General features: G+C 38.4%; 1 protein-coding gene across 2 annotated transcripts in view; it reads left to right on the forward strand.

Annotated features, from left to right (window-relative positions):
• The first annotated feature begins 3,756 nt into the window (after window positions 1-3,756).
• Window positions 3,757-25,648, forward strand: part of LOC119772304 (junctophilin-1-like) — a 47,893-nt gene continuing 26,001 nt past the window's right edge. The window contains exons 1-3 of one of the 2 annotated variants that reach the window (XM_038268662.1): window positions 3,757-3,894; window positions 3,999-4,528; window positions 8,455-9,223. In XM_038268662.1, the coding sequence (XP_038124590.1) occupies window positions 4,150-4,528; window positions 8,455-9,223 (1,148 nt within the window). In that variant the 5' untranslated portion in view covers window positions 3,757-3,894; window positions 3,999-4,149. The remainder of the gene's footprint in view (window positions 3,895-3,998; window positions 4,529-8,454; window positions 9,224-25,648) is intronic. The other variant, XM_038268663.1, reaches the window with a different exon arrangement.

Below are 25,648 nucleotides of genomic sequence, written 5' to 3' on the forward strand. Positions count from 1 at the left end.
ACGAGGAAGGGCGGATTATGCCTGAGGCCAATGACTCATTCACATAGTTCTCCATACTCTCTCTCTCACGGTTTGATAGATTATAGAGCCGGCTGGATGGCAGTGTAGCCCCAGGAAACAGATTTATAGCACAGTCATATGGTCTGTGTGGTGGTAAGGACGAGGCTCTGGACTTACTGAAAACCTCCTTTAAGTCATGATATTCGGGGGGTACATTGGATATGTCAGGTGCTTTTACCTCTTTCCTGGCACTGGATGAGGTTGGTGGAACAGCTGACTGCAAGCAAGTGGATAAACAATATGGACTCCATGACTCCACTCGACCATTGCTCCAATCCAGGTGGGGGTTGTGGAGAGAAAGCCACGGGTAACCCAGAACTAGGGGAGACTGAGGAGAAGAAAAAACATACAAACTAAGTTTCTCTCTATGGTTGCCAGACACAACGACTTCAATAGGTTCGGTCTGGTGTGAAATCACAGGTAGGGCCTTACCATTCAGGGCAGATACACAGAGGGGAGCAACCAGGGGAATGGTAGGAATCTTTAGCTGTTGTACCAACTCACTGTCAATCAGATTCTGCTCACACCCAGAATCAATCAGAGCATGGAGCTGAACTGACTCCTGCTCAATGATAAGGGAAGCTGGTAAGGCTACACGGGAAACAGAGTTACTGAGACTACCCACCAGTATTCCCGTAGCTACTGGTGGGCTCTCTCTTTTGGCCGAAGGGGACAAACTGAAATGTAATGTCCAGCCCGGCCACAGTACAGGCATGCCCGGGCTTCAAAGTGACGCTGGCGCTCCTCTGGTGAGAGCCTGGCACGTCCCACCTGCATGGGTTCCTCCATGGGTAGATCTGGCTGGGGGCTAGCCCTTTGGGGGCCCCTAGGTGGAGTTGCAACAGGGGAAGCCGGCCTACGCCTTCGTTCTCTTGTCCTTTCACGTAACCGGTTGTCAATCCTTATAGCTAATGTAATTAGCTCTTCGAGGTCTGGGGGATCATCCCGATAGGCTAACTCATCCTTAACATGCTCATTTAGTGAGTTAATGAATGCCCCCTTGAGAGCCTGGGGATTCCAACCTGAAGTGGCTGCAATAGTTCGGAAATCAATAGCAAAATCTGCAACGGATCTCTGGCCCTGTTTCTGGGTCCAGAGTCTCCTAGTTACCTCTGTTTGGGTTTCAGCATGTCCAAAAGTCTGTTTGAATTCAGAAACAAAATCATCGAAGGATTGGTTAAACAGAGAATTAGAGTTATTCTTAGCTTCCGCCCACTGAAGTGCTCTCCCCTGTAGGAGTCCCACTAAATAAGAAATCTTAGATGCATCATTGGAGAAAGACTGGGGTGACCTACAAAAAACAAGGGAACATTGCAACAAAAAGCCTCCACACTTTCCAACCTCCCCAGAATAATGTTCAGGAACTGGCGAGGTGACATCCCGGAATTGACCACCTGGGGGCGGTAACGGGAGAGATGTGGCCGCTGCGCCAGCCGGAGAAGGGGGCGTAATGCAGAGTTTGTTTGTCAGTTCCTGGATCGACGCGGTCAGCTGATCCATGCGTTGAGCAGCAAACCCCTGCTGTTCAAACAACGAGCGCAACACCTCCTGGTGTTGTGTTAGCACGCTCTTATGCTCGGGGGAGGAGCCCGCTCGTGGGAGGAGCCCGCTCGTGGTTCTGCTGGGTCAAACTGGCCTGATTGTTCTGTCATGATCGAGGGGATTTTTCTGACCCACATGCAGGAAACCACAAGCAGGATTCAAAGGATCAATCTCTTTATTGTTCTGAAAACAGAATCCAAGATGGGTTCAGACTGATCAGCTGCTTCTGCTGCTTTGTTTCAGAAGATGAGCCGATCCCGGAGGGGGCTTGTGGATTGCAAAGGTGGGCTGGAGACCAAACGGTGGAGAGCGGGCAGGCAGACGGAGTGACAGCGGAGCCTGGAGGAAAAAGACAGCTGGATGAGCTGGAGCACAGGTAAGTCAGCAACAACCTGACGGTTCTGATAAAGATCTCTGGGAGAGTTTTACTCAGGGAGTGAGGCTTGAAGTTACCAACTTAGTCGGACAATCAGGCGGTGAAGGGTAGTCCAGCTGCTCCTTATAAGAGCTGCACCAGATGAGAAACAGGTGGATCACCTGTCGGGTTGGCACGCCCTCCAATTGGAGATCTGATTGGAAACCTGTAGTCTCAGCCACACACAGACACCATGACAGAATTCTGAGAAAAAAAAGTCAAAATTCTGAGAAAAAAGTCAGAATTCTGAGAAAAAAAGCCAGAATTCTTAGATTAAAGTCAGAATTAAAGCCATATTAAACTGAAATAAAATTAAACAATCAGTTAACTATTTTATTTTTTCAGTGGCCCTAATCCTCTTCCATAATAAAGCATCAAGACTATGGAGGAAAAAACAAGTACTGTGTAGCAAACAAAAACTGAATTAAATAGTTGCCCAATGTTCTTACTTTCACATTCTTCAAAATCCCCCTTCTTTTCTGATAAAGGATGATCTCAATGAGCTTCACAGTTTTCCAACAGTCTAGAAGAAGTTCCCAACATCAGTAAAAACAAAACAGTCCATTGAAAAGCAAAGTTTGCCCAAACCTTGGACTGGTAGTGACAGAGCTTATATACATATAAAATGATGCTATACATACTTTTACCACTGAAAGCTGTCACCTATAATGGTGCATGGTTTTAAGTATAAGAATTTGTTTTTAATGAATATTTCTCTGTAGTAATTTCACATGGCAAAACTCAGAGTTTTAAAAATGTTCTATTTATTTGCTCTTATAATGCAGGTGTTTTGCATTGCTACCGATGTCATGCCCCTTTAGCATGTTAACATTTGATCAGGTGGAATTGATATAGTTAAAAACACTTTATGGGGTTTAATATAAAAGCGAAGTACAAAGTAATGTCAGCTTAAAATCTACAGATTGTTTTCAACATTGTATACCATTTAACTGGAGCAGCAACCATATAAGGCCTCCTTCTGCTGCAGTTATAGTATGATGGAAGGCCTCTGACAGCTTTGCACACATCACTACTGAACAGTGAACCTCTGTTTTAATACTTTTCAAGCAAAAGACAGTGTTTGTCCAATATTACCCAGTATTTAGCAGCAGTCAGTTTTTCCTTTAAAAAAAAAAATAATTTACATGTTGCCGAAATGTAAATATCAGCTCATCAGAGAACTCCTTCCACAGTGTTATACATTATAGATCTAGGAAAGCATGGAAAAGCTGTGCGCAACAGCCGTGGTTTTACAGCAGAGGGCGTCCTTATCCTGTTCTTTAATTTGGCAGCCATCTACCAGATTTAATCAGCCCTACAGAATACTCAATATATAATTAAAGCAAATATAAACTCTAAATGAGATTACTCTAATTTTATTTCTGATCCCCCTTTGAGTGTTCGATAGATATAATGATCCCATTATGCCTTTATTAAGAAATCGTTATTTGATGAGGTGTCGCCAAAATAAAAACTTATAGACGGATATTTTTTTAAAATACTCCAAAAGAATGACAGGATACAATCTAATAATTAATAATTATGACTTAACAGGTTTGTCGGGAATTCAGCTACTGTCGGAATTTACACCTGTGGCCTACGAGGCGCGTCTTTCAAATATGGCACAAATATAGAGGTGCCTTATTTTGGAGGGGATGAGGCGCCGGGGCCATTTGGCCGGGGGTGGGAGCACGTCGCGCAGGGATGAGGGTGGGAGGTCCTTTGTGGCGTGACGTCGCAATTGGCCCGGTGTTTTATTTTTTTTTTTTTTTCTTCTATAGCAGGGAACTCCATACTTCTCTATCTCCCTCGGTGTTCAGTGGGTGAGAGGGGGGAGACGAGCTACACGCAGAGGAGAATCCGGGCGTGCGCCTCCGGTAAATGACGCCCACCATTCATGCATTAACTCTCCCCATTACGCATGCCTTTTACATATCTGTGTCTGGGTTTCCTCATCCTCTGATTTCTCCCTCCTCTCTAGTCATCATCATTATCATCATCCTGCTTGCCATCCCTCTTTCCATCACAGCGCCGGTTCTGGAACAGCCCACTTCGGTCCTGGAGACGCCCGAATCTGCAGCAGCAGCGGCAGCAGCGCGATCTGCGTTCTTCCCCCCCAGCCTTTTATCTGAATGACGGGCGGAAGGTTTGACTTCGACGACGGTGGCACTTACTGCGGGGGGTGGGAGGATGGCAAAGCCCACGGGCACGGCATCTGCACCGGACCCAAGGGCCAGGGCGAATACGCCGGGTCCTGGTCGCACGGCTTCGAAATCGTAGGGGTGTACACCTGGCCCAGCGGGAATACCTACAAGGGCTACTGGTCCCAGGGGAAGAGGCACGGGCTCGGAGTGGAGAATAAAGGCAGGTGGATCTACCGAGGAGAGTGGAGTCACGGCTTTAAGGGTCGCTATGGGGTCCGGCAAAGCCACAACACACCTGCTAGATACGAGGGGACCTGGAGTAACGGGCTTCAGGATGGATATGGGGTGGAAACCTACGGAGATGGCGGTAAGAGTCCTCAGTGCGTCTTTAGCAGATCATGTGTTATGCAGCCTATGTGTGGGTTGACCATATTTGTGTGAATCTACATATGATTCCAACTGGGATTGCGCGCAGCAGTCTCCTCAACCTATTTCTATAATAATAATAATATATTATATGTGGGTAAACTTGCTTCTTTTATGACTCCTTGTTTATATTGGGAGTGTATCTTATTTGACAACTACCGGTTGCTCTTCGCAGGCTGTGGGAGGAGTGAAAGTCCTATTCAGTGGCACCATGCCTGATGAAGAGGGTGATTTGACATCAAAGCAGTTCAGCCCACTTAAATCATATCCAGAATAATAATCTCTATCATTCTGTCATGTTTGTATTGAACATTCTGTCTTAAACCAACCCCCCAGCAAGTGTGTGTATGTTGGTACCCATATAGATTTTGCTTAGGCTGCATTGGCACACATGCTGCCTGAGCTCACTTGTGTGCAATATAGGGGAAATTATTGGCAGTTCCTGGTGGGCAGTTTTTAAGTATATATAAAAAGATAATACATAATTATAGGATTGGTCAAAAATACTTATTTTTTCCACTTTTGTTCAACAGTTTATATAGACGAAAACTAAATGTCAAGTTATGCAACCGATCACTGTCCCACTGTTTCATATCATCTGGGGCTGAATTTTTAGCCCATTTCCTATTTTATCACTCATATGAGATCAGGCTTCATCAAAGGCATTAGAAAACATACCAGCTGCTTAGGATGCCCCACAGGGGTCAGGAAGTTGGGATTACATATCTGAGAAAATAAAAATACAGTACTTTATTAACTGATTGTATAAATCAGGTGTGATGTAGAAGTGTGGGGTATATCCCAGTAAAAACAAACAAAAACACCTGTTTGGTTTGCCAAATTGAATATACAACAGGTTAATTGAATTTATTCCATGGATAACCGCTCTATGATTTTTTTAAGCTTAGTATAACTTTTTAAGGTATTGATCTAGAAAGGTGCAATTTTTTTATGTTTAATTTTATACAAAATTGCTTCTTACATAAGTTTTCAATACTTATGAATTGGGGCTAAGTGAAACTTTCTTTTATAACAAAGTCCGGAATTACCTTTTTATTTTGGGCTGTTTGTGTTTGGATGGGTTTGTTTAGAATAAGTTTTCTATTTAAGAGGATCTGTAATGATTGGAACATGTCTGCATCATGAAGGTTTGTTACCATAATTCTGCACATTAATTTTTTCAGGTTTACTAGCATGCGGGAGTTAAATATTTGTCAAAGGTCAAAAAAAATATATATATAAGATACATCAGTTGTAAACTTTATTTGTTTTATCCATATTAACTAATGAAGATAGAAGAGAATGCAACTACTTTTAGAATTTATTTAATCATCTTTAGTTACTTTAACACAATTGTTTTATGTCCTACCCTGCTAACATGGAACAATTATGTTAAAGTAACTAAATAGGATTAATTAAATGCCAAAAATGGTTGAATCATTTTTTTAAGTATGTTAAATAGGTTTTAAGGTGCAGGTTTCTACATAGAACAACTGACTTCCCCAAAAAGAGCTAATCTAAACCAAGTACACTTTTCAACAGTACAAGTTTATTTTAGATTATGATGATGATGATGATGCCAGAGAAAGTGGAAAATCAATGGAAGCTTTCTCAAGTTGCAAAAAGTAATAGAGAAGGCCTGCACTATGCCTCCCCAAGCATTTGTTGCTACTCACTGCCAGTCAGCTGGCTGAAGGAGGACTCGAACAGTTTTCCTTTGCTTGAAAAAAGACAAATTGAGTTTTTTAGAAAAAATATCTAGTTGCAAAAAAAGTTTAGTTTAAATCTACTTCCAAAAGTTATAGTTGTTCACTTTTACATTCATACATAGGTCTACTGTAGCAATAAGTAGAGATCTTAAATAAAACAACATTAGCAAGTACCAATAACTTAAGATATAAAATCAACATAACCATAATGCCCTGCAATGGACTGGCGACCTATCCAGGGTGTACCCTGCCTCTCGCCCGTAGACAGCTGGAGATAAGTACAAGCACCCCTCGTGACACCACTTGGGATAAGGCTGACGGAAAATGGATGGATGGATAAAACCATAATGATTATTTATCTATATTAGTTTAGCAATGTTAGGCATATTTGTGGCCTTGTTTAAATTACATTAATTGTCTATAGCTGTATATTGGTTATTTACTCTCCAGGTGCACAGTATTTATATTGTTAAAACACTTTACAGTACAGTATTTTATTGTTTATTTTTTTACTCTTTACTATTATGTTCTTATATATTTTTTTAAGCTCCACATTTATGTGAGCATTTATTCTATAATGTTTTTGCTGCTGTAAACAGCAGAAATTCCCCATTATAGGACAACAAATGGATTTTCAATTCTATTCTATTCTATTCTAATTACATCATGTTATATAAAAAAAAAATGTAATTTAGAGTTGTGGGGCAAACAAAAAAGGACTCATGATTACCTAATTTACATCAGTGATGCATTTTACCACTTCTATTTGGCTCATGAACCCAGGCTGGTGAAGATTGGTTTACCCCCAAGTGATGAACCTGTCTTACACTTCAGCTGTCAGGGGTCACAATCAGGGTCTAACCTGAAAGTACTTGATTCACAAACAAATCTGTGACCTGAATATTCATTTTCTTGAAGTTGCGTATTGCTCCAAACATATCAGTCATACTGGAAGTTAGAGAATATTTCTAGTATATATTTTGTGTGTGTAAAAATAAGCACAACATAACCACTGATCTAATCCATAAGAAGGGTTTTCCAACGTGCACAAAAAAAAAACTCTTAACCGATGCCTTATGGTTCAGAATAAATACTTTACATATGATGGGCACAGATTGCTGGGCTCAGTAAATCAGCTGATCCTACAGGATCTACTCAACATCTGGCTGTCTGACCCTGCTGCATCCTGATCACTTGATCTGCAGGGTTACTAAATTGGACTGCAGCGCACAGCCAGCCTGTTAATCTTACACTGTTTATCCATCTGAATTCCTGGCCAGGCTGGTGTAGTTTTTCCCCATGTTTTTTTGTTAATATGTGACCACAGGAGCTTTTTTCATTGTGTTCTGAATTGCAATTGGAGCACCGTATTAATTAGGAGCAGGATTGTAATATGATGCTTTGAAGAAGCTACATTAGACTAACACATGCTCACTGGGGCTCAGCAGCACAGAATGGGATTAATAAACTATTCTCCTCATTATGTGACTCATAGCAATTCCCTGTCGTCACCAGCAAACAGATAAAAGTAAAGTTTGCCTACCATCAGTGAGTAGAGGTAATTGCTGCCCGTAAATAGGATCCTACCTAAATGGTTCTTGTTTATTCCAAGCAATCACTGAATCTGGTCTTTAAATTAATTTAGCTGAGCTCTCCATCACTGTTCAAAAGAGCACATTTTATAAACCAATGTACATCTAGCACCAAAGCATGCTTCTTTTATCCTGTATGTAAGGTGTGTTAACTACAGAACCTTTGTAAATTTGGCAAACCCCTGCAGAAATGCCCTTCATACTTGCCTACAGCCAATAGTCTTTGTCTATTCTTTAAATTAGTTGGTTTTAGAAAGAGAAGTTGTGGAAACAGCTCAGTTTTTTCCATTTACGACTATTAAGTTGTTAAAAATATGTTAAACAGATTACATTGGAGTTTTCTCTAACAGTTTCCAATCTTCACTTAGATACGTTTCTAAAGATTGAGAAAGTTTCCTCACTTCAAAATATTTTTACATTGTAGGCTTGATAGTTTCCAGCTTAAATAAGGAGAAATACCATGACATAAGCAGCATATGTAAAGAGCTTATAAGAAGCCAGTGATCTAAGTAGAAAAGTTTAAGGAAACCCCTTCAACTCACACATTCATTTCTACTTGCCCCTAGGAACCTATCAAGGCCAGTGGATGGGGGGGATGCGTCACGGTTATGGTGTCCGTCAGAGTGTTCCCTATGGCATGGCCACCGTCATCCGCTCCCCGCTTCGTACCTCCATGGCCTCCTTGCGCTCCGAACAGAGCAACGGTGCAGTTCTCCATGACCTCTCCTCCCCTGTGGACACACCAACAGGAACCCGTGGCGGCTTTGTCCTCAACTTCCACTCAGACAGCGAGGTTGTCACCGGGAAGAAGAAAGGCCTTTTCCGCCGGGGATCTCTTTTCGGCAGCCTCCGGCAGTTGCGCAAGTCTGACTCTCGGACCTCTATCTCCAGCAAACGCAGCTCAGCAAGAAGTGACGCCACCATGAGCCGAATCAGTTCAAGTGATGCAAACTCCACCATATCCATCGGTGACGGTGAGCTGCCAGACGAGGACCTACTTCTGGAGGACCATGTTGACGCAACCACAACTGAGACCTACATGGGCGAGTGGAAGAACGACAAGCGGAATGGATTTGGTGTTTCAGAGAGATCCAATGGGATGAAATATGAAGGAGAATGGCTTAACAACAAGCGCCATGGCTACGGGTGCACTGTTTTCCCAGACGCCACCAAAGAAGAAGGGAAGTACAAAAATAACGTTCTGGTGCGTGGAATAAGAAAGCAGTTGATTCCTCTTAAGAATCCCAAAACCAAAGAGAAGGTTGATCGGGCTGTGGAGGCGGCGCAGAGAGCTGCAGCCATTGCGAGGAGTAAAGTGGAAATAGCTGCTTCCAGGTACTGTGATGTTTATTTGCGCTTGTGTGTTCATTTATTCCCCTGTATTTGCATGTGGGTGTGGACTGTTTAAACAAATAAAGACAAAAGTACCTCCTCAGGTCGTTTTTGTCATAGACTGACTGCGCTAAATTGTCCAGTGATCCAGTTCTCCTCATACACCATCAGCAGTCAAGAAATCTGTGTTGCCGGGGCAATCGACCCTGGAAGAAGGTTCTGCTTCTATTCTCTGCACAAGCTTTTCATTCCCAGGAAGATGGGTCAGGCGTCTTTGTTTGCACTGTATGCGTGATTCGTGTGTCTTTAGAGTTCATGTGTTGGAGCTGTATGACCCTTAGCAGTGCCCACACCAAGTATTGCTCTGATGTGGCATCTGCTCTTTAACAGGTGAATGTGATGTGACCTTTTCATCTAGAGCCCCCCGCTCCCTTCTAACCCCCACCGGCACCACACTGGGGGCTGAGAGCATTGCTTTGACATCCTCTCCTTTCATTGCATCAGGGAATTGTACGAGTGATGACTGAGCGAAAGAGTACAAGCTGGGAAAAGGTTTTGATGCAATCAGGCATGGCTGATTTTTGTTCCTGCTCTCCCAAGGGGGGAACATAAATTTGCATGTTTGAACTTATGAACCGCAATTTATAACATTTGAAATCCCAAACATCTTAGTGCCATTCATACTCAAATAGTTAAAAGATAATTTAATTTAATAATTTGGTGCAATTATAGAATACTCTTTAAATAGCTTTCATTTTTATATTGCCTATTTTTTGCCTTATATTAAAAAAATAGAATAATTTCAGATTATGAAGATCTCAAATGTTGAATTTCAAATATGGTTGTTATCTTATTTGCAAATTAAAACAACCTGCAGTATAGAGAGACATCATGCATGTCAGAGAAGGGCCATTGAGGTTGAAATAATCCTACCAGGAAAAGAGAAAAATAGCGGATGTTTTTTAAAGCAAAAGGCCATCTGATATCCTTTTTGGTTGTTTGCAGAAGGAAACACTAAATCCAATGCATGGCATTAAAGCAACACAGAGGAAAGGATTCGGTTTGTACAAAGTGTTTATATCAGACAGCAGGTTTCCCTCCACCTAACAGAGTGATCTAATTACCCTCTCCATCGTACCCTGCAGTCTTAAAACTACCTGCCATGATATTTTTCAAGAGTTTGGTTATGTACTGAGCTACATAAAATAAAGAGTCGTAAGCAGGTTACATAAGTCTGATTGTACAGTACAGTGCCCTGTGAAAGATTCACTCGCATTGATCTGGATCTATTCACATGACTCACGGTCTTTGATTGTGCAGCGTTCCCAGAGGACTCAGAGGGAATAAGGCAAGCACAGTTGGAGAGTGAAACGGATTAAATGGTATGAGTTCTAAGAGAGAACGACTGGAAGAGCTGCATGTTTGCTGAGTTGATGGTTTGTGAGGGCAGAAATGATGGAGAATGTGGGGGAAAGGTATGGACAACCCCCCACCCCCAGTGGATTTATAGCAAAGTGGAGCTATCCCATCCGCCTCTGGGATGGAGCTTATGACCTCATGCTTGTGATGAGCTAATCAATATGGAGCTAGTGTGATGCAGTGGAGCAAAGTTCTCTGTCTCTCATTCACGGTTATTTTGCCCGCCTATCTTTGCAACAATTTCACTCCCCAGCTTGCAAACATGAAGGTGTGTTTGTGTGGTTAAATGAGGCCTGGAAACTGAGATAAGTGACCATGCCGCTGAAAGGTTTTACAGACTCACGAAGCTTCTCCTCCGATTAACCTTTTTTTTTTTTTTGGTACAGTTCATCAGTTTAGGTAACTTGGTAACTCAGTACTTTCTCTGTAGATACACAGATGCTGTGTGCAAGGCATTGTAAGGGCCTTTATAAGATTTCCGCATGTTTAAATTGTCACTTCATATATACAAATCAGAGGTGTTAAAAGAACTTTAGTGGTGCATGTCAATAAATTATATACATCGATAACGCCATGTTAATTCTGGTGAATAAAGCTAACAGCTAAGGAAAGACCTGAAATTTAACTCCTCAGAAAATACTGTGAAGTATAATGGAAAGTTTTGTAGAAGGAAAAAGTATAAAAGGAAAATGTGCACAATCCAGTTTCTTGAAAGAAGAACCACCAGATGAAATAAACTGAATGAGCTGACAGCTGCCATTAAAAAAAAACTTCAGTTTTTTTTTACATCTTGGCAGAAAGACAGGCAGATTCCCTCCGTGCCATGTCACACACACGCAGTAATTCATGCAAAGAAAACCCTACAGTACCAAGTATTGAGATCATATGTCGCATAGTAGATGGGAAAAATCTCTAATAGGCTGACATTTCTATAATATTATAAATTTTTGGTTTATGTATTAAATGAATGGCAATTGTGAATTTCCTTTGTTATTGATTGTTAAAGTCATATAAAATGATTTCATATACACTGTTATATATGGTAAATTTGACTTTTTTGGTCCAAATTAAGTCATTTATAAAGGTCAAATGGTGGCTAACTTGCCATTACCGTTGTCTTTTAGCAAGATGTTTTGTGGGTTCAAATCCATGTCAGGCCTTTTCTGTGTAGCTTTTCCTTGTTGTTATGTATTGTTATCTGTGCCATCCAAAAAACATGTATGTTAGGTCAATTGTAGGTGTGTATCCTATTGTTGCCTGGTGAACTACTATTAACCTATGCAGGGTTTATGCTGCCTCTTACAAACTGATTTCTGGAAATAGACTAGCTATCCTGCAAATATTTCTTTTTAGTTTTCCGGGATATGGGACATGCTTTTCAGGCCAGTTTGTGTTGCCTTAACATTAAACATAGTAACTTTAACCGACTTTGTTGGTTTGAAAACTTTGTTGGGGGGGGGGTACTGTGACGGCAAATTAGTAAGATGAATTAGGCTAAAATCAATTTGACAAGTTTTATCAAGACAGACTTCAACAAGATAGAAATATCTTGATATTTTTGTTATAATGAGACCTTATGGTGTGAGATCTCCTTAAACCCTTATGGTTTATGTAACGGCAGAGTATCAAAGTGAATAGGAACGGAATCTTGTTCTGTAAAACAGCTAATTAAGCTCCTTTTCAATACTTCCATTTAAATAAGCAGTGGAGTGGCTGAACACGTGCACTTCTATCTATATGCATTCACTTATTCAGAGCCCAGTTATTTCCGCTCATGAACCCCTCACATACATACACACTCTGTCACACACAGTCTGCTAAACAAACATACAGAGAACATGCACTGTGTGTGCGTCCCTGCTAGTGTATCAGTGCTTACTGCTGCCTAAATAAGGCAAGGCATCAGTTGGCTTATCAGCACCAGCCAGGAATATATACCCGTCCCAACACTGATACAGGCCATGCCATCTCAGTGACACGACCATCTCTCCTAAAACATGTGTTTAAATGTGTGTTTAAAGTGTTTAAAAATGGGGGGGGGTTACTAAACGGAATTGGGCAAAGCTTTCTGAGAGTACCGATGTGAAAAAATGTTTGTTACGTGTTTGTGGCTGTTGTGTCCGGGCTGTTTGTTCATCACCTGCTGTGTGGGGTGACCTCAGCCACACACCACCAGCTCCTTTTTTGGGGAAAGTTATTTAGCAACACGTGAGCAGAATAATCCCAGCCCTCTGTATAACATCAACTGTCCCACAACAGCAGGGGCTTCTTCTGAAGCAGCTGTACAGTCAAATATTTCTTAATATTTGACGTTCTCCTTCTGTGTTTATATTCATTTTCTTTTGAAGAACAATTACTATGATATTATTAAAGTATATATGACCTAAAGGTGTGATAAACGCCATGATTCTGAGCTAAATCTACCCTCCCGTTATAACATAGTGCAACATAACCTTGTTTTACTGAATCATATACTTAGATGTACACATACAAACTAACTGGCCAAACAGGGCTTATATATTGTTAATATTTAATTCTAGGGTCACTACCAGCTACTACATATGACAGAGCTATAAATAAATCTGCTGATGCAACGACACATCTCATCATCAGCTAGTTGAGCAGTTTTCAAATGACCCACTGAGCAATCAAGTTACGCTGTGAAATTTAGTCTTCTGTACCTCACTGCATTACTTTTATATGAAGTCTTAGCTTGCAGTCATGTGTCAGAGTAGGCACTTAAAGAAGTAATATAATAGCTACCCCATTATTAACAAGATCATTTCCATTTTGTGGTTTTACAGCAGCCTTTGTATTTATTGGTGCTTGTGTTACATATATTTAAAAAGTCCCTTCTAGAAAATTAATTGAATAATTTGAGTATGTTTATTTAAAAAGCCATAGCATTTACATGTCGTCAGACACCCCTGAATAAAATCCAACTGCCCATAGATGTGAATTTATAGATGTGTAATATTATCTTAGCATAAATTTGGAGGTTTTGCGAATGCATAGAGGATGGTGGGGGAAAAAGCATTGTGAAGACCAAGGTCAGGTTGAAAGTTCTTGAGAACTGAGCACTTCCGTGCATCATCTAGAAAATTAAATGCAAAAGCTGCAGCTGTAGATCTTCCAAGACATGGACTTCCATCTAAACTAACAGGTCAGATGAAGCCGCTGAGTTCTACAGCTCAGGTAGGAGAATCATTATCAACTGATAATGAGCTCCACAAATATGGCATTTATTGAATAGCGGCCAAAAAAACACCCATGCTGAGTATGTGTGTGAATGGGTGAATGACTGATAGCACTTTGGTCAAGTCTTCTGAAATGAAAAAGTGCTATATAAGTACAGTCCATTTACCATAAAAAAATACATTACTGAAATAAAGCTGTAAGGGTATAGGAGGATGCTAAAAATCCCCCTCAAAAGCCTTTCCATGTGGTCTAACATGATGCTGGCAGCATTATACTGCAGGGTGTTTTCTTCGTTTAGCTGGAGCAGGGAATCTGATCACATTTTATTGGCAAATATATGAGGCTAAATACAAGTTGACCCTGGGAGGCAGCTTAGGAATACAACAAAATATTTCAAACTTTGGGAGGTGGGTTCTCCGTTCAGCAAGAAGAACCTTTTTGGTAGAAATCAAGCTTCCAAAGCTACAGTTAAATGCTTCTGTTGCATATTCAGACCCTACTCAAAAATTCAACATTTAAAACTTGCTTTCAATAAACAACCTCTGCATTGATCTTGGAAAATATTGCATAGTGAAATTAGCTAAAAAGAGAGTCTATATGAGCAAAGATGCTAAAAACGACCTGAAGCTAATATTTGCAGGAAAGATTGATATACAAGGCATTAACTAGTTTGGGTTGAATACAAATGAATACAGCCTTTTCTAGATTTTTATTACCTTTAAAATGTTTTAAATTCATTTACCTTGTGATATGTGCTACATTGTGACAGTGTGTTACTTTAAGTCCCTATAAACTAGATTAAAGTGGATTAAATTAACCTTGTAATGATCATGTGCCATTCACGGGAAGAGTCCCATGAAGCTGCAGCGTGTATAAATGTTTATGCAGAATCTAATCATGATCTAGATTAAAGGCATAGTGAAGGATTGTCTTTTTCCAGGTGGATCATCAAAATAAGTGGTCCTCCTATTTATCAATCATTCTTGTTATATGTTTACAGAAGGCCGTCCTGCTTGCAGATCCCCATTTTAACTTACCGGTGGGGAGTCTGACATAGTGGAAAAATTGCAAATCTTTTGGAAAGTAAGCTTGTATGAGCAATGCAATCAGCAACTTTTAAACAGTGTGCACGAGGAAATGGGCGTGGGGATGCTCTTGCACGCGGTTAATAAGGGTTCCCTCTAGTGAGTGGGTACAGGATTGTCCGTGTGCAAATGTCGAGAACTCTTTTCAAAAATTCACGAAAATCCTGCCCTATACCTTTTAGATCATCTAAATTCTGCTCTAACTCTGACAGTTCGACATTAAGAAAATCAGCGGTTTAACTGTGCACTGAATTTGACAGCTTTGAGTGATATAGTAGTTATTAAGTAGTACAAATAAAGACATTTTCAGAAGGAAAGGATGAAGCTATTGTGTTTTTTCACTTCCTACTCAAATGTATTTCTTGTCCCTGGTGGGAGACAGTAGGAAGGTGAGAATAATTTTTTTTTTCTTTTTGGCAGAAATTAGATCATAGCCTCCAGAAATATGAGTTTGTATCACTTCCAGATCACTGTGAAGATCCCCGATAGCAAAGCAGAAGAAGCAAGTGCACAGTATGCGGAAACCAAAACAAGATTTTCAGGGTGGGATTTATAGCCTTAGGGTTTGGGCTCTTTGTACCAAAGTGAGGAGATAAAGAAAACGGTGGAAATGGTCGAAGTCAGATCGGCAGTAAAGCGCTGGTCTGTGTCATCAGAACTGGTGAAAGGATTGGGTTTCACCTACATGCCAGGGCTGTATCTGTGGCTTTTAATCTCTCCAAGAATGGCACATATTTTCTTTGGCTTCTTGAGAAAGGCTGGGATGAGTCAGCCGAGCAGGAGGTCAGGAAGGAAGGAAGAGGACAGCAGTTATGGCATCTGTGGCTGTTCTTTTATGAACATGGCACTACTTAAAACAATTTATGTTTTACTGTTTTTTATCACCTCATATATTTCTTAACAGCTTCACTCCCTTTATTTTAAGTCATTTCTGTATGTGATAAAAGCTAAAAAGAAAAAAAGCTCAGGGGAGGAGATTTAGCATTCTATAAGATGTTTCCATGTGAGGTAATTGTCAATGTTTCTGTTCATCGGGCATGTAATATCTCATAGCATTCACCTCCATATGTGTGGAAGCAATTGTTTGTTTCCTCATGAGAATTTTAAAAGTAATTAATTTGCAAAAAACACTATTTGTTGGTATGCAGTATATTTTTTTAAGCTTTGTGAGTAAGAGGCCATCCTCATTCATCAAATGTTCAATGAGATCTGAGGGATCTTACGGTGAGGGAAATTCAATTCAAGTGGCAGATTTTTAAAGAAAGAGAAATTACGTCAGCCAAAGGTAATTCAGCCTAGTGTCTGCACGAGCATAGAGATTGTAGCAATGCCTATAAATAGAAATATACCAAATAAAACTGAGTTTAAACTTAACCATACAATCAAAGCCGTTTATGTGGAGTTTTGATACTATTTAAATTCTTTATTTGTTGTTAAAATGTTCACTAAATAGAATTTTCCTAAAAATCCTAAACATTAAATGCAACAAACCCAGTATTCTAACACTAGTGGGATTTATAAGTTGGACATTGCACTTAAAAGCTGCAGGTCCAAAAGCTAATGAGCATTAAGTAGTTTATTTACTTTCTTAAATTCTGTAAATTTCAAATAAAGAACATATGTGTTCTATCATAGAGAAGTGCATGATTATGAAGTGCTATGTAAACAGATGTATGTCACAAATAGAAATCTGCACAGTGTATTTTTATTTACCCCATTTTGCACTGAAACCCTTAAATGAAATCCAACTGAGATATCTGACTTTAGATGTCAGTCATCTAATTGATCAGTTTTGTCCATCTGCTTGTAATTTAATCTCTGTATAGGTACATCTTTTCTGTGAAAACCACGGAGGTTCATTTGAGAACAAAACTGATTAAACAACATAATAAAGGCCCAGGAACACAGCAGACGGGTAGTTGTAAAGAGCGGTTAGGTCAGAAGCATAACCCAAGCTTTTGATTTGTCCCACCGCTCCTTGTAATACAATACATCATCTGAAATAGAAATTGCAAATATGCCAAAACCTGCCGTCCAACTACACAAAAGGAAAGGTAACCACTTTTGAGAAGCTATCTTCACAGAAAAAAGGGTAAAGAAATACACTTACCACCTTGCAGGTTCATACATATTTACAACAAACATGTCAGGTATTTATATCTTTAAAATGGAAAAGAAACATGTGATTTTCTATCCCTGTCATGAAGATGCACTGCTTTGCTTTGGTCTATCTTGAAATAAATTGAACCCACTGTAAATCAGTGTAGAGTGTACCCTCTTTTCTAGGTTTTTTATGAAAAATAATAAGAGCAAATTAACCTGTTAGGGTTAGATCAGAAAAGTAATAATTTAGTTAGAATGCTGGAAATAAAATCTGGTCGCTTCAGTTATTAACCTTCCCGTAATGGGAGAATGCAACCAATAATAATATGTATTTATTACTTAATCTGTACAAATATGTAAGTCATTTTTAGTTGTCCCCTTATTTGGGGGATTGTCAGATAAAGCCATTACTATTTCCACAGAGACTTGGCCATTTTTACACCATCTATTATGGACAAATATACTGCTCAAACAATTTTCAGAATGTGCAGTTTACTATTACATTTTGTTTACCTTGTAGACCAAAAATATCTGATAAGTTTTTTTTTTTTTACAGTCATAGATAATAATCTATATGCGTACAAAAGACTTGTATTTGTAATAATAGTAATAATTACATAGTAAAACTTTGCTGGGAGTTAGAACTTGCAAGCACACATTTTGCCCAACAATGCTCTCTCAGCTTTTTGGTCATTTTCACATTAGTAACACTTTTTTAATATCCAGTCAGAGAACAGATTTTTGCAGGCTACTAAACTGAAGGTCCTGGGACAGTTGTGTATTTTGTACATGGTGGTGCATTTTTCTAGACCAGGTTGACAAATATTTATCATCTACTTTAACAAAACACAGTTTTTTTTTCCCAATTATATAATTTTGAAATTCAAGTTTTTAAACAGAGCTGCATCTGCCATTTTTAAGATTTAAAAACATTTCTAGTTTTGTAAAAAATTTAGAACCTCTGCAATTATTTTATTTCAAGTGGCAGCCTAGTGGTTAGGGCAGAGGGCTTGGAATTCTGAGGTTGTGAGTTTGAAATCCACTCCTGTGGACTGCCACTCTGGGTCTATGAGCAAGACCCTTAACCCTTGATTGCACCTTGCTCCCCAGGTGCTGCGCAGTGGCAGCCCACTGTTCCCCAAAGAGGATGGGTTAAATGCAGAGAGGTAATTTTTCGATTGTGAGATCAATAAAGTAAAAAAAAAAATGTATACAAAGATATATTATTTTCTATTGATTCACAGAGATGGAATTCTAAGACATCTTGGTTTAGAAAATGAAAAATTTATTCACAGCCAAACAATCTGATTTACAAGCACAAAACAGGTATAGCTGACATTTGTGTCTGGGTTTGCTGTGTCAAAGACACTGACTTATCCTTTTTACAGATATAGTTCTAAAAATATCCTAATCATTCTGTGCAGAAAAGTCACCGGACTCATGTGTTTTAGGCTCTGGATACTGATGCTCCTCTTTAAATCTGTTCAGCAACTCTGATTGGCTTGCTGGGCTGTTTTCACTCCAGATGTTCAGGGATTGGATTATGGAATTATCACGTTGATTGCTGAATCCCACCATTGCTTTTCCAAAGTCATCTCTTCATGAAACATGCAGACACTTCTGTAATCATATATAGTGGCAGTTTTAAAGTATGACTACTGTGGGCATTGAAGATGTTATATATACCATTGTCCACTTTTTTATGTTTATCAATCATAAAAGGTAATAATACCAGGCTTTCTATGTGAATATCTTATACTATTTTCTATCTTGTTGGTAAAATAAATAGTCATTGAAAAACTGCTGGTCTAAAGAAGCGACTTAGTTTTTCTGCTGTGACCGGATGTAACTTAATGCTAATGCTGCTTTTAGTTTTGCTCTGAAAAGGAAATTGATGGCTGTGTGTGTATTTGTGTGTGTAAGCTTTTTGTGTGAGACAATAGGGTGAATGGTGTCAGGAGATTGGAGAAGAGAGCAGAGTCCATGATTAAAACTATTTCTTAAGCTAAAACAGTGAAAAAAATGGCAGGAAAATACGAGATTGCTAACACAGGTTGAACTTAAGACGCTGAATCTTCTAGATTAGATTCCCAATGGAATAGCTTTATGTACTTATCTGAGTTTTTTTTTTCAAGTCAATTGAGACTGTTTCTCCATACAGTATCATTATGTTATAATAATTTCATAGTGCATCTGTAGTTTTTGCATTTCATCATACATCTTCCAAAATGTAAATTGTAGTGTTTCTATGATCGCTTGGAATTCATAGTACAGACCTGAGGTCTGGTTGGAGAATTAGTGTCTTTGGTGGTCACCATGGTTACTGTCTCAAACATTTGTTAGCCAAGAGGCACTTCTAGTTTACAAAAGGGATTAATTACAGTAAGGCCTTAACACCAGGCCAAATTCTTCTTTGAAATTTGCAGAGAATTTATAAAGTCAGAGATCTGTGATGCAGATCTAGAGGCCAATGTGAGCTTTATAAATACTACCCAGATTCCATGGGTAGTAAAGGTTCTTCTGTGTTTTTATGTAAATATGATTGCATTAGACTTGAAGTTCTTTCAATGATTGGTGCTTTCTTTTTTTATGGTACTGTACAGGTCAGATATATCTGCATGGCTATTCAATGCTTGTTTGTTTGTCATGAAATCTCCATGATTTGCATCACGAAGCCCTCGTTTTGTAATTTGTCTGGGGTTGTATGAGATAGAGTCCTTGTTGTATCACATACATATGTATCTAAACGGATTTAAATACATATTATGGCTGAAACAATTTTTTGGATTAACCATGATTAATTGATTATTTAAATAATCATCAACTTTAGTAATCAATTAATCGTTAACAGGAGTATAGAGACTCTAAAATGTGCTTTTTGCTGACAGAGCAACCGACTTTGAGCAGCAATTATACCAAAATTGTAAAAAAAAAAAAATATTTTAAAATTTAAGGTTTAAAATTAGTTTTGCTATCAATATGTTCTATCCAGAATGCTCCAGTGAAAAGTTTTAGTTTCACCTGGTTTAATTTCATAAAATTTTCTTTAAGGAACCTTTTGCTATCTGATTATTAATCGATTAATCGAAAAACTAATCGACAGACTAATCGATTTGTAAAATAATAATTAGTTGCAGCCCTAGTATGGATTATTTCTTATTAATAGTTTTAACATTTAAGCCCTTTTTGAGGGCTTATTAAAGTTGAAACAACTTTATTGGATTGGTTTTGCTATAACCTTGGAATATTAACTCTGGAGCTATGCAAGACTAGGGATACGGTTTTCCATTTTCAAGCTATAAGATGGTAATTCCAAAAAGTAACAAAAAAAAAAAAATCAGCTCTACTTTGTTTCCAAGTTTGAAGACATTTTGCTTCCCATCCAGGAAGCTTTTTCAATTAAAAAAGATGGTAAAATATAAGATGGTAAGAAGAAGTTTTAAAACTCCAAATATGTTTAATGAGATCCAAAGACAGTGAAGGTTTTTTTTGTGTTTTCCATGCAGCTTAGAGATCTCCCTCCCCTACCAAGTGCTCTGCTTCTGTTTCTGCTCAAAAACATATAAATCAAAAGGCTAAATTACATCCTTGGCATATCACCAGGTTTAACAGAGACTCATTTGATTCATGTGTGTTGAAGTTGAACTAGAGAAAGACATTAAACATGGAGGACACTTGTTTGAAGAACCACTGTTTAGAAGGTAATCTTCAGATTTCAGTTATCTGTTGTAAAAATGAACAGCCTACAGCAAGCCTGCACATGTGCAGCTATCTCAATTATAACCCTACGGTCTAAGTCTATACATTTTCCCAGTGTTTACATCTGTTTCCATTCTAGTAGATTTTAATACAGCATATAGCCTGCAGATCCTATACAGCTAAAGTCAGTTGCTGAATTGAGATGAAAAAAATGGTAGAGATTTTCAAAGGAAATGTCTGATTATAATTAGGGGGAAATAAAATGGCATGTTGCTTACTACCAGTCACCTAAAGAAAGGATGTTTACAGACATTGCACATGTGTTTAAAAACAGTTAAATAATAGAAAAGTAGTTCCACTAATTCCATGTACCTGTTGGGCATCATTCACATCTAACAAAAATAAATAACATATCTTGTTTCCTGCAGGCTGGGCTCCTCACTCCAGAAATCCATGTCATTTTAAATGAGCAATTTGTATGTTGTGATGTTGTTTACAAATGTTCGCAATTACGTAAATACTTTATTAAATGAATCGGCCAGCAATGTATTTGAGGTAAATATGATTTGTGATGTACAACAAATGCCTTTAAGTAGCAATGGAGTAGACACAGATGCCAAATTATTCAACTTGAATAAAAGCTTATTTATATGACTGCCACTTTTGTTTTCCTTTTATGCTCAAGACTTATTGGAGGCTATAAAAACTGTTAACATTAACGCTGTTGTAATGTTATGAAAGACTGATAATTTATGATGATTCTTCATTGGTCATCACTTTCTGCCAAAGTTAAAAATAATAATAAAATAACAGCAGTTCAAACACAAATAGATCCTTACAGACTGTATGAGTGTTTTGCTGCTGTTAATGGTTTAGCCACCGAGGCTCCCTCCCCCTGCGTATTTTAGCTGTGTCAGCTGTGGCGATGTTTCACTAGCAGTGCTGACACGAGGGGCACAGAGCTGAAGTCTGAATCCCAACCAGTGCCCTTTCCCAAAATCCACAGGGGTCATCTTCATGACAGATTCTTTGTAACACACACACACGGCATCTCATATCATTATAAGAACGTAGCAACGCTTAACAAAACAGAGCTGTACCTATAAGTTAGTTGATTTCTTTGGGTGGAGGCCAGTGGAGGTCTTGGCAGAGAGCTCAGGGAGAGAGGCTCCAGAGACACCAGAGGGAGATTAGGTCTGTTTGTAATCCATGGAAATAACAAAGTTTAGGGATTTTTCCAATTTAATCAGATCTGATTCTTATTCCTCTTCCCCGAAACGTGGTGGTCAGGTTTACAATCTGTCTCTACCTGCCTGCTCAGCCCCTGTATAATGAATAAACACACGACAGATGCAAAACCAGTGGAAGGATATAAAAAGTTATGTCATGCTCTCAGCAATACTACTTTTACCAAATTAAAACAGCTTTACTTGTTGGAATCTTTGGAATTTTAAGAATTTAATTTAAAGCTTTTGCCAGATGCAGAGTGTGTAAAAAAATAAGTACGGTAATGAGGTGTGCTGTTTTGTTTTTCAGAGTGATGAGTCCTTTCCGTATAATTATTTTTACAAGAATTACAAAAAATTCAGTTTAATCTCTTATGTAAAAAATGAAAGCAGTATGCCATTACTGCAAACCTATTACTGTAAGAGACTGTCCTCCAACCCAAGTGAGAAGTCAGGAAAAAACATTCATTAGATAAGCAGCCAGAAGGTCCAGAGTGCTGCTTGGAGGAACTGCATTAATCAAGTTTTAGTTGGAAGAATCTTTTGACATGAACCATAATTCCACTTTCTCATCTGGCACTTTGTTTTGCAGTTTAGAAAATATTAGGTGTGACGGAAAACTAGGTGGAATGCATATAAAGTCCATAACTTAAGTTGAATATTTAACTGAATTAATGCTCTCCATCTAATCGGCATGAACTCCAACCTTTTTACGAGGAAGAATTGACTACAACTTCAGTCTGAAATGTTCCAGCTACATTTTCATTATACTTTACAATAGGGATGCACGATATCATCGGCCCCCTATCGGTATCGGCCTGTTTCGGCCTTAAAACTGAATATCGGACATCGGCCACCCTAAACGATATTTAACCCGATATTTGATCAGCTTCTGAGTTTCTAAAGTCTAAATAAATAAATACTACCTCAAAAACTTCTTTTTTACAGACTTAAAAACTTCTAAAGACGAGGGAAAAAATATTTATACCTTAAAATATCCCAATATCTTCATATGCTGATATATTGCCATTTAAAAACACCGTATCAATCTCTTTTACTAATGAAATATTGCTATATGTCATCGTTATGCTACGAAATACCCCGAAAATTCACAAAATTTTGCCATATTTTTATATGTTGATATATTGACGCGGTATCGATCTATTTTAGTAACAAATTCTCACAAGAATTTGCAAAATATCACGAGAGTTTGTAACAGAACAATGAAATTTCACGAGATTTTGAAAGTAAAATAGATCAATACCGCGTTTTTAAAAATCTATTTGATATCAGCATATGAAAATATATTTGAGTATATTATTTTTCAAAGTGTCAGAAATGGATAACAAAACTGCTATTTTCAATGACTACTTATTTTTGTCCAGCTTTAACATCGGTATCGATATCGGTTATCGGCTACATGAGTTTAAAATATCGGCATATCGGATATCGGCCAAAATCCCAATATCGTGCATCCCTACTTTACAACGATCTAATCTGTAATGTTCTCATAAAAATAGGTAATCCTGGGTAATTTACTTTAACATTTTTCCATTGAGTAAAACATAATCAGGAATCAGAAGTCTTCATCGTCTTTAATAATAAGTTTCATTATATAGCTCTCCCACATTTTAGACTGCTTGTTACTTTCCTTTACTTAAAATTTCTCTACTAATGGCACCCAATTCATAGTGTGATGAAGATCCACACATTTATATACTGGCTGAAGACAAAGCTGTTGCAGAGAATGAAGTGGTACCTTGTATAGTCAAGATGTTCACATTGATCATACTTCTCTTCAGTCCTTAAGTTAAATATTAACTAAATATTTAGGATTAAAAAAGCAAATATGTTACCTCTGAACTCTTTTTTTATTTATTTTTTTTCTCTTTATTCTATATCTTTGCCCAGTGACTAAAAAGCTGCTTAAATAATATTTTTGTATTTTTGGTTGTTCAGATGACTCCAACTATCAAAATCTAACCTTGCATTGCCTGCATTTTGACAAAATGACCCTTTTTAAGTCTCCCTGCCTTCGACATAAATTAGGTTTGGGTGCAGCACAGCAAAAAGGGGAGTTTAACACTAAAGCAAGTATGTGATGAGACAACAAAATAGCTTAAGTAATAATTATTCCTGGGCATGAGAACAAGCCAATATTTCTGTCATGCTGCCAGGCCGCTCTCTGTCCTGCATAAATTTAGCTTATCTCTACATAACAGCCAACTGTCTCCTGTTTAAAACCTCATTTGCTGTAACCCCCACCCCCAACCTTCTACTGCCCCTGGTAATGTGAGCCCTTAGCATAGCCCAGAAATAATTCCTCAATAATTTCAGAGCAGGTTTTTAGCTAACCACTAATGGTGTTAGACATGCTTGAGTAATCCTGAATTAGCAACATCCAGGAATTCAAATAGTGGGCCTGTAGAAGTATATGCACCAGGACAGCTAAGTGGTAATTTGTGCTGACTGTCTGTCCTGGTATTACCTAGGGCCTAGGAACTGTTTTTGTTGAAATATAGATAAAGTCTTTTGTTTCTGATGGTGTAATGTGTGTTTGTGACTGAATTTGTCAAGTTAGTACACAAGCATAATTTGACAAATGGAGAAAAATGGTTGCTAAATGAGAACTGTTGCATTTTTTTAATCTAGTGAAAATGGCTATACTTTTTTTGTCTTTTTGAAAGTATTGAGTTTACTAGTTTGGAAAAGACAAACTTACAAACTGGGAAAGAAAAATGGCTTATTTTATGGAGTGTCTGTGAGGATAGGGTTGAGTAGAAATGTGTCAGCATATGGGAAAGAGATTTTTCAAATAGGCCACAGCCTGAGGCTTGATTGGACGCAAGCTTCTAAGGAATCTGTGTACACAGAAAAAAACAAAAATAAAAAAAATAGACGTAAAATACCTGCTCGCTGCATTCAGATGGCGGTATGACAACCTCTAGAGTAGGGAGCACAGTGTTGCTTGGGTTTGAAATTTAACCCTACAGTAAAATTAGAGAGGCTGCAGTGCATACCTCAGCTGTTCTGAGTGCCCAAGAGTGTTCAGAGCAGCAATCTGTCTTGGTCTCATTCCCTTTCTAATTTTATCATTCTCTTATATTTCTTTTCTGCTTTTCTGAGTGCCACCCCCACAAGCTCCTTTTTTTTTTTTTTTTTTTTTTTTTTTTTTGGAAATAGCTCCATCTAAAGATAAAAACATGCTCAAAACATGCTTCTTGTAGAAAAGGTCATTTGCTCCACTCACCGCCAAACCCAAGGAATGCTCTCTACAGTCGCTGTTGGATCACACACTACCTGCACTGATCTTTGTTCATCTAAGCCTCTCTCCAATTGTTGATGTTTCAAGATTTTGTCTAAATACTAATGAGATTGCGTCTACATATATATATATATATCTATATAGATATTTATATATATATATATATATATATTATGTTGCAGGTTTAAAAGCCATGCTTTCTTTAGACTAAACCAAAGGAACAGGAATTACTTTTATTCAAAGAACAGGGCCTTCTTCTTATGAGCTGTTGTCTGTTTGACAAGTTACAGTGCATATAACTTCTTTAAGAGGTCAAAAGTAAGTTTGCTTGTTTTCATGGCTCATACACAATATATGTTTTGAATTTCTGATAAAAACATCAAAGTATTAACTGTTGGACCTCTCATGCTTGTTTGAATGTGTTTTAAGTTGG

Source organism: Cyprinodon tularosa, unplaced genomic scaffold (assembly GCF_016077235.1).
Source record: "Cyprinodon tularosa strain WSP-4 unplaced genomic scaffold, ASM1607723v1 ctg707, whole genome shotgun sequence".
Lineage (NCBI taxonomy): Eukaryota > Metazoa > Chordata > Actinopteri > Cyprinodontiformes > Cyprinodontidae > Cyprinodon > Cyprinodon tularosa.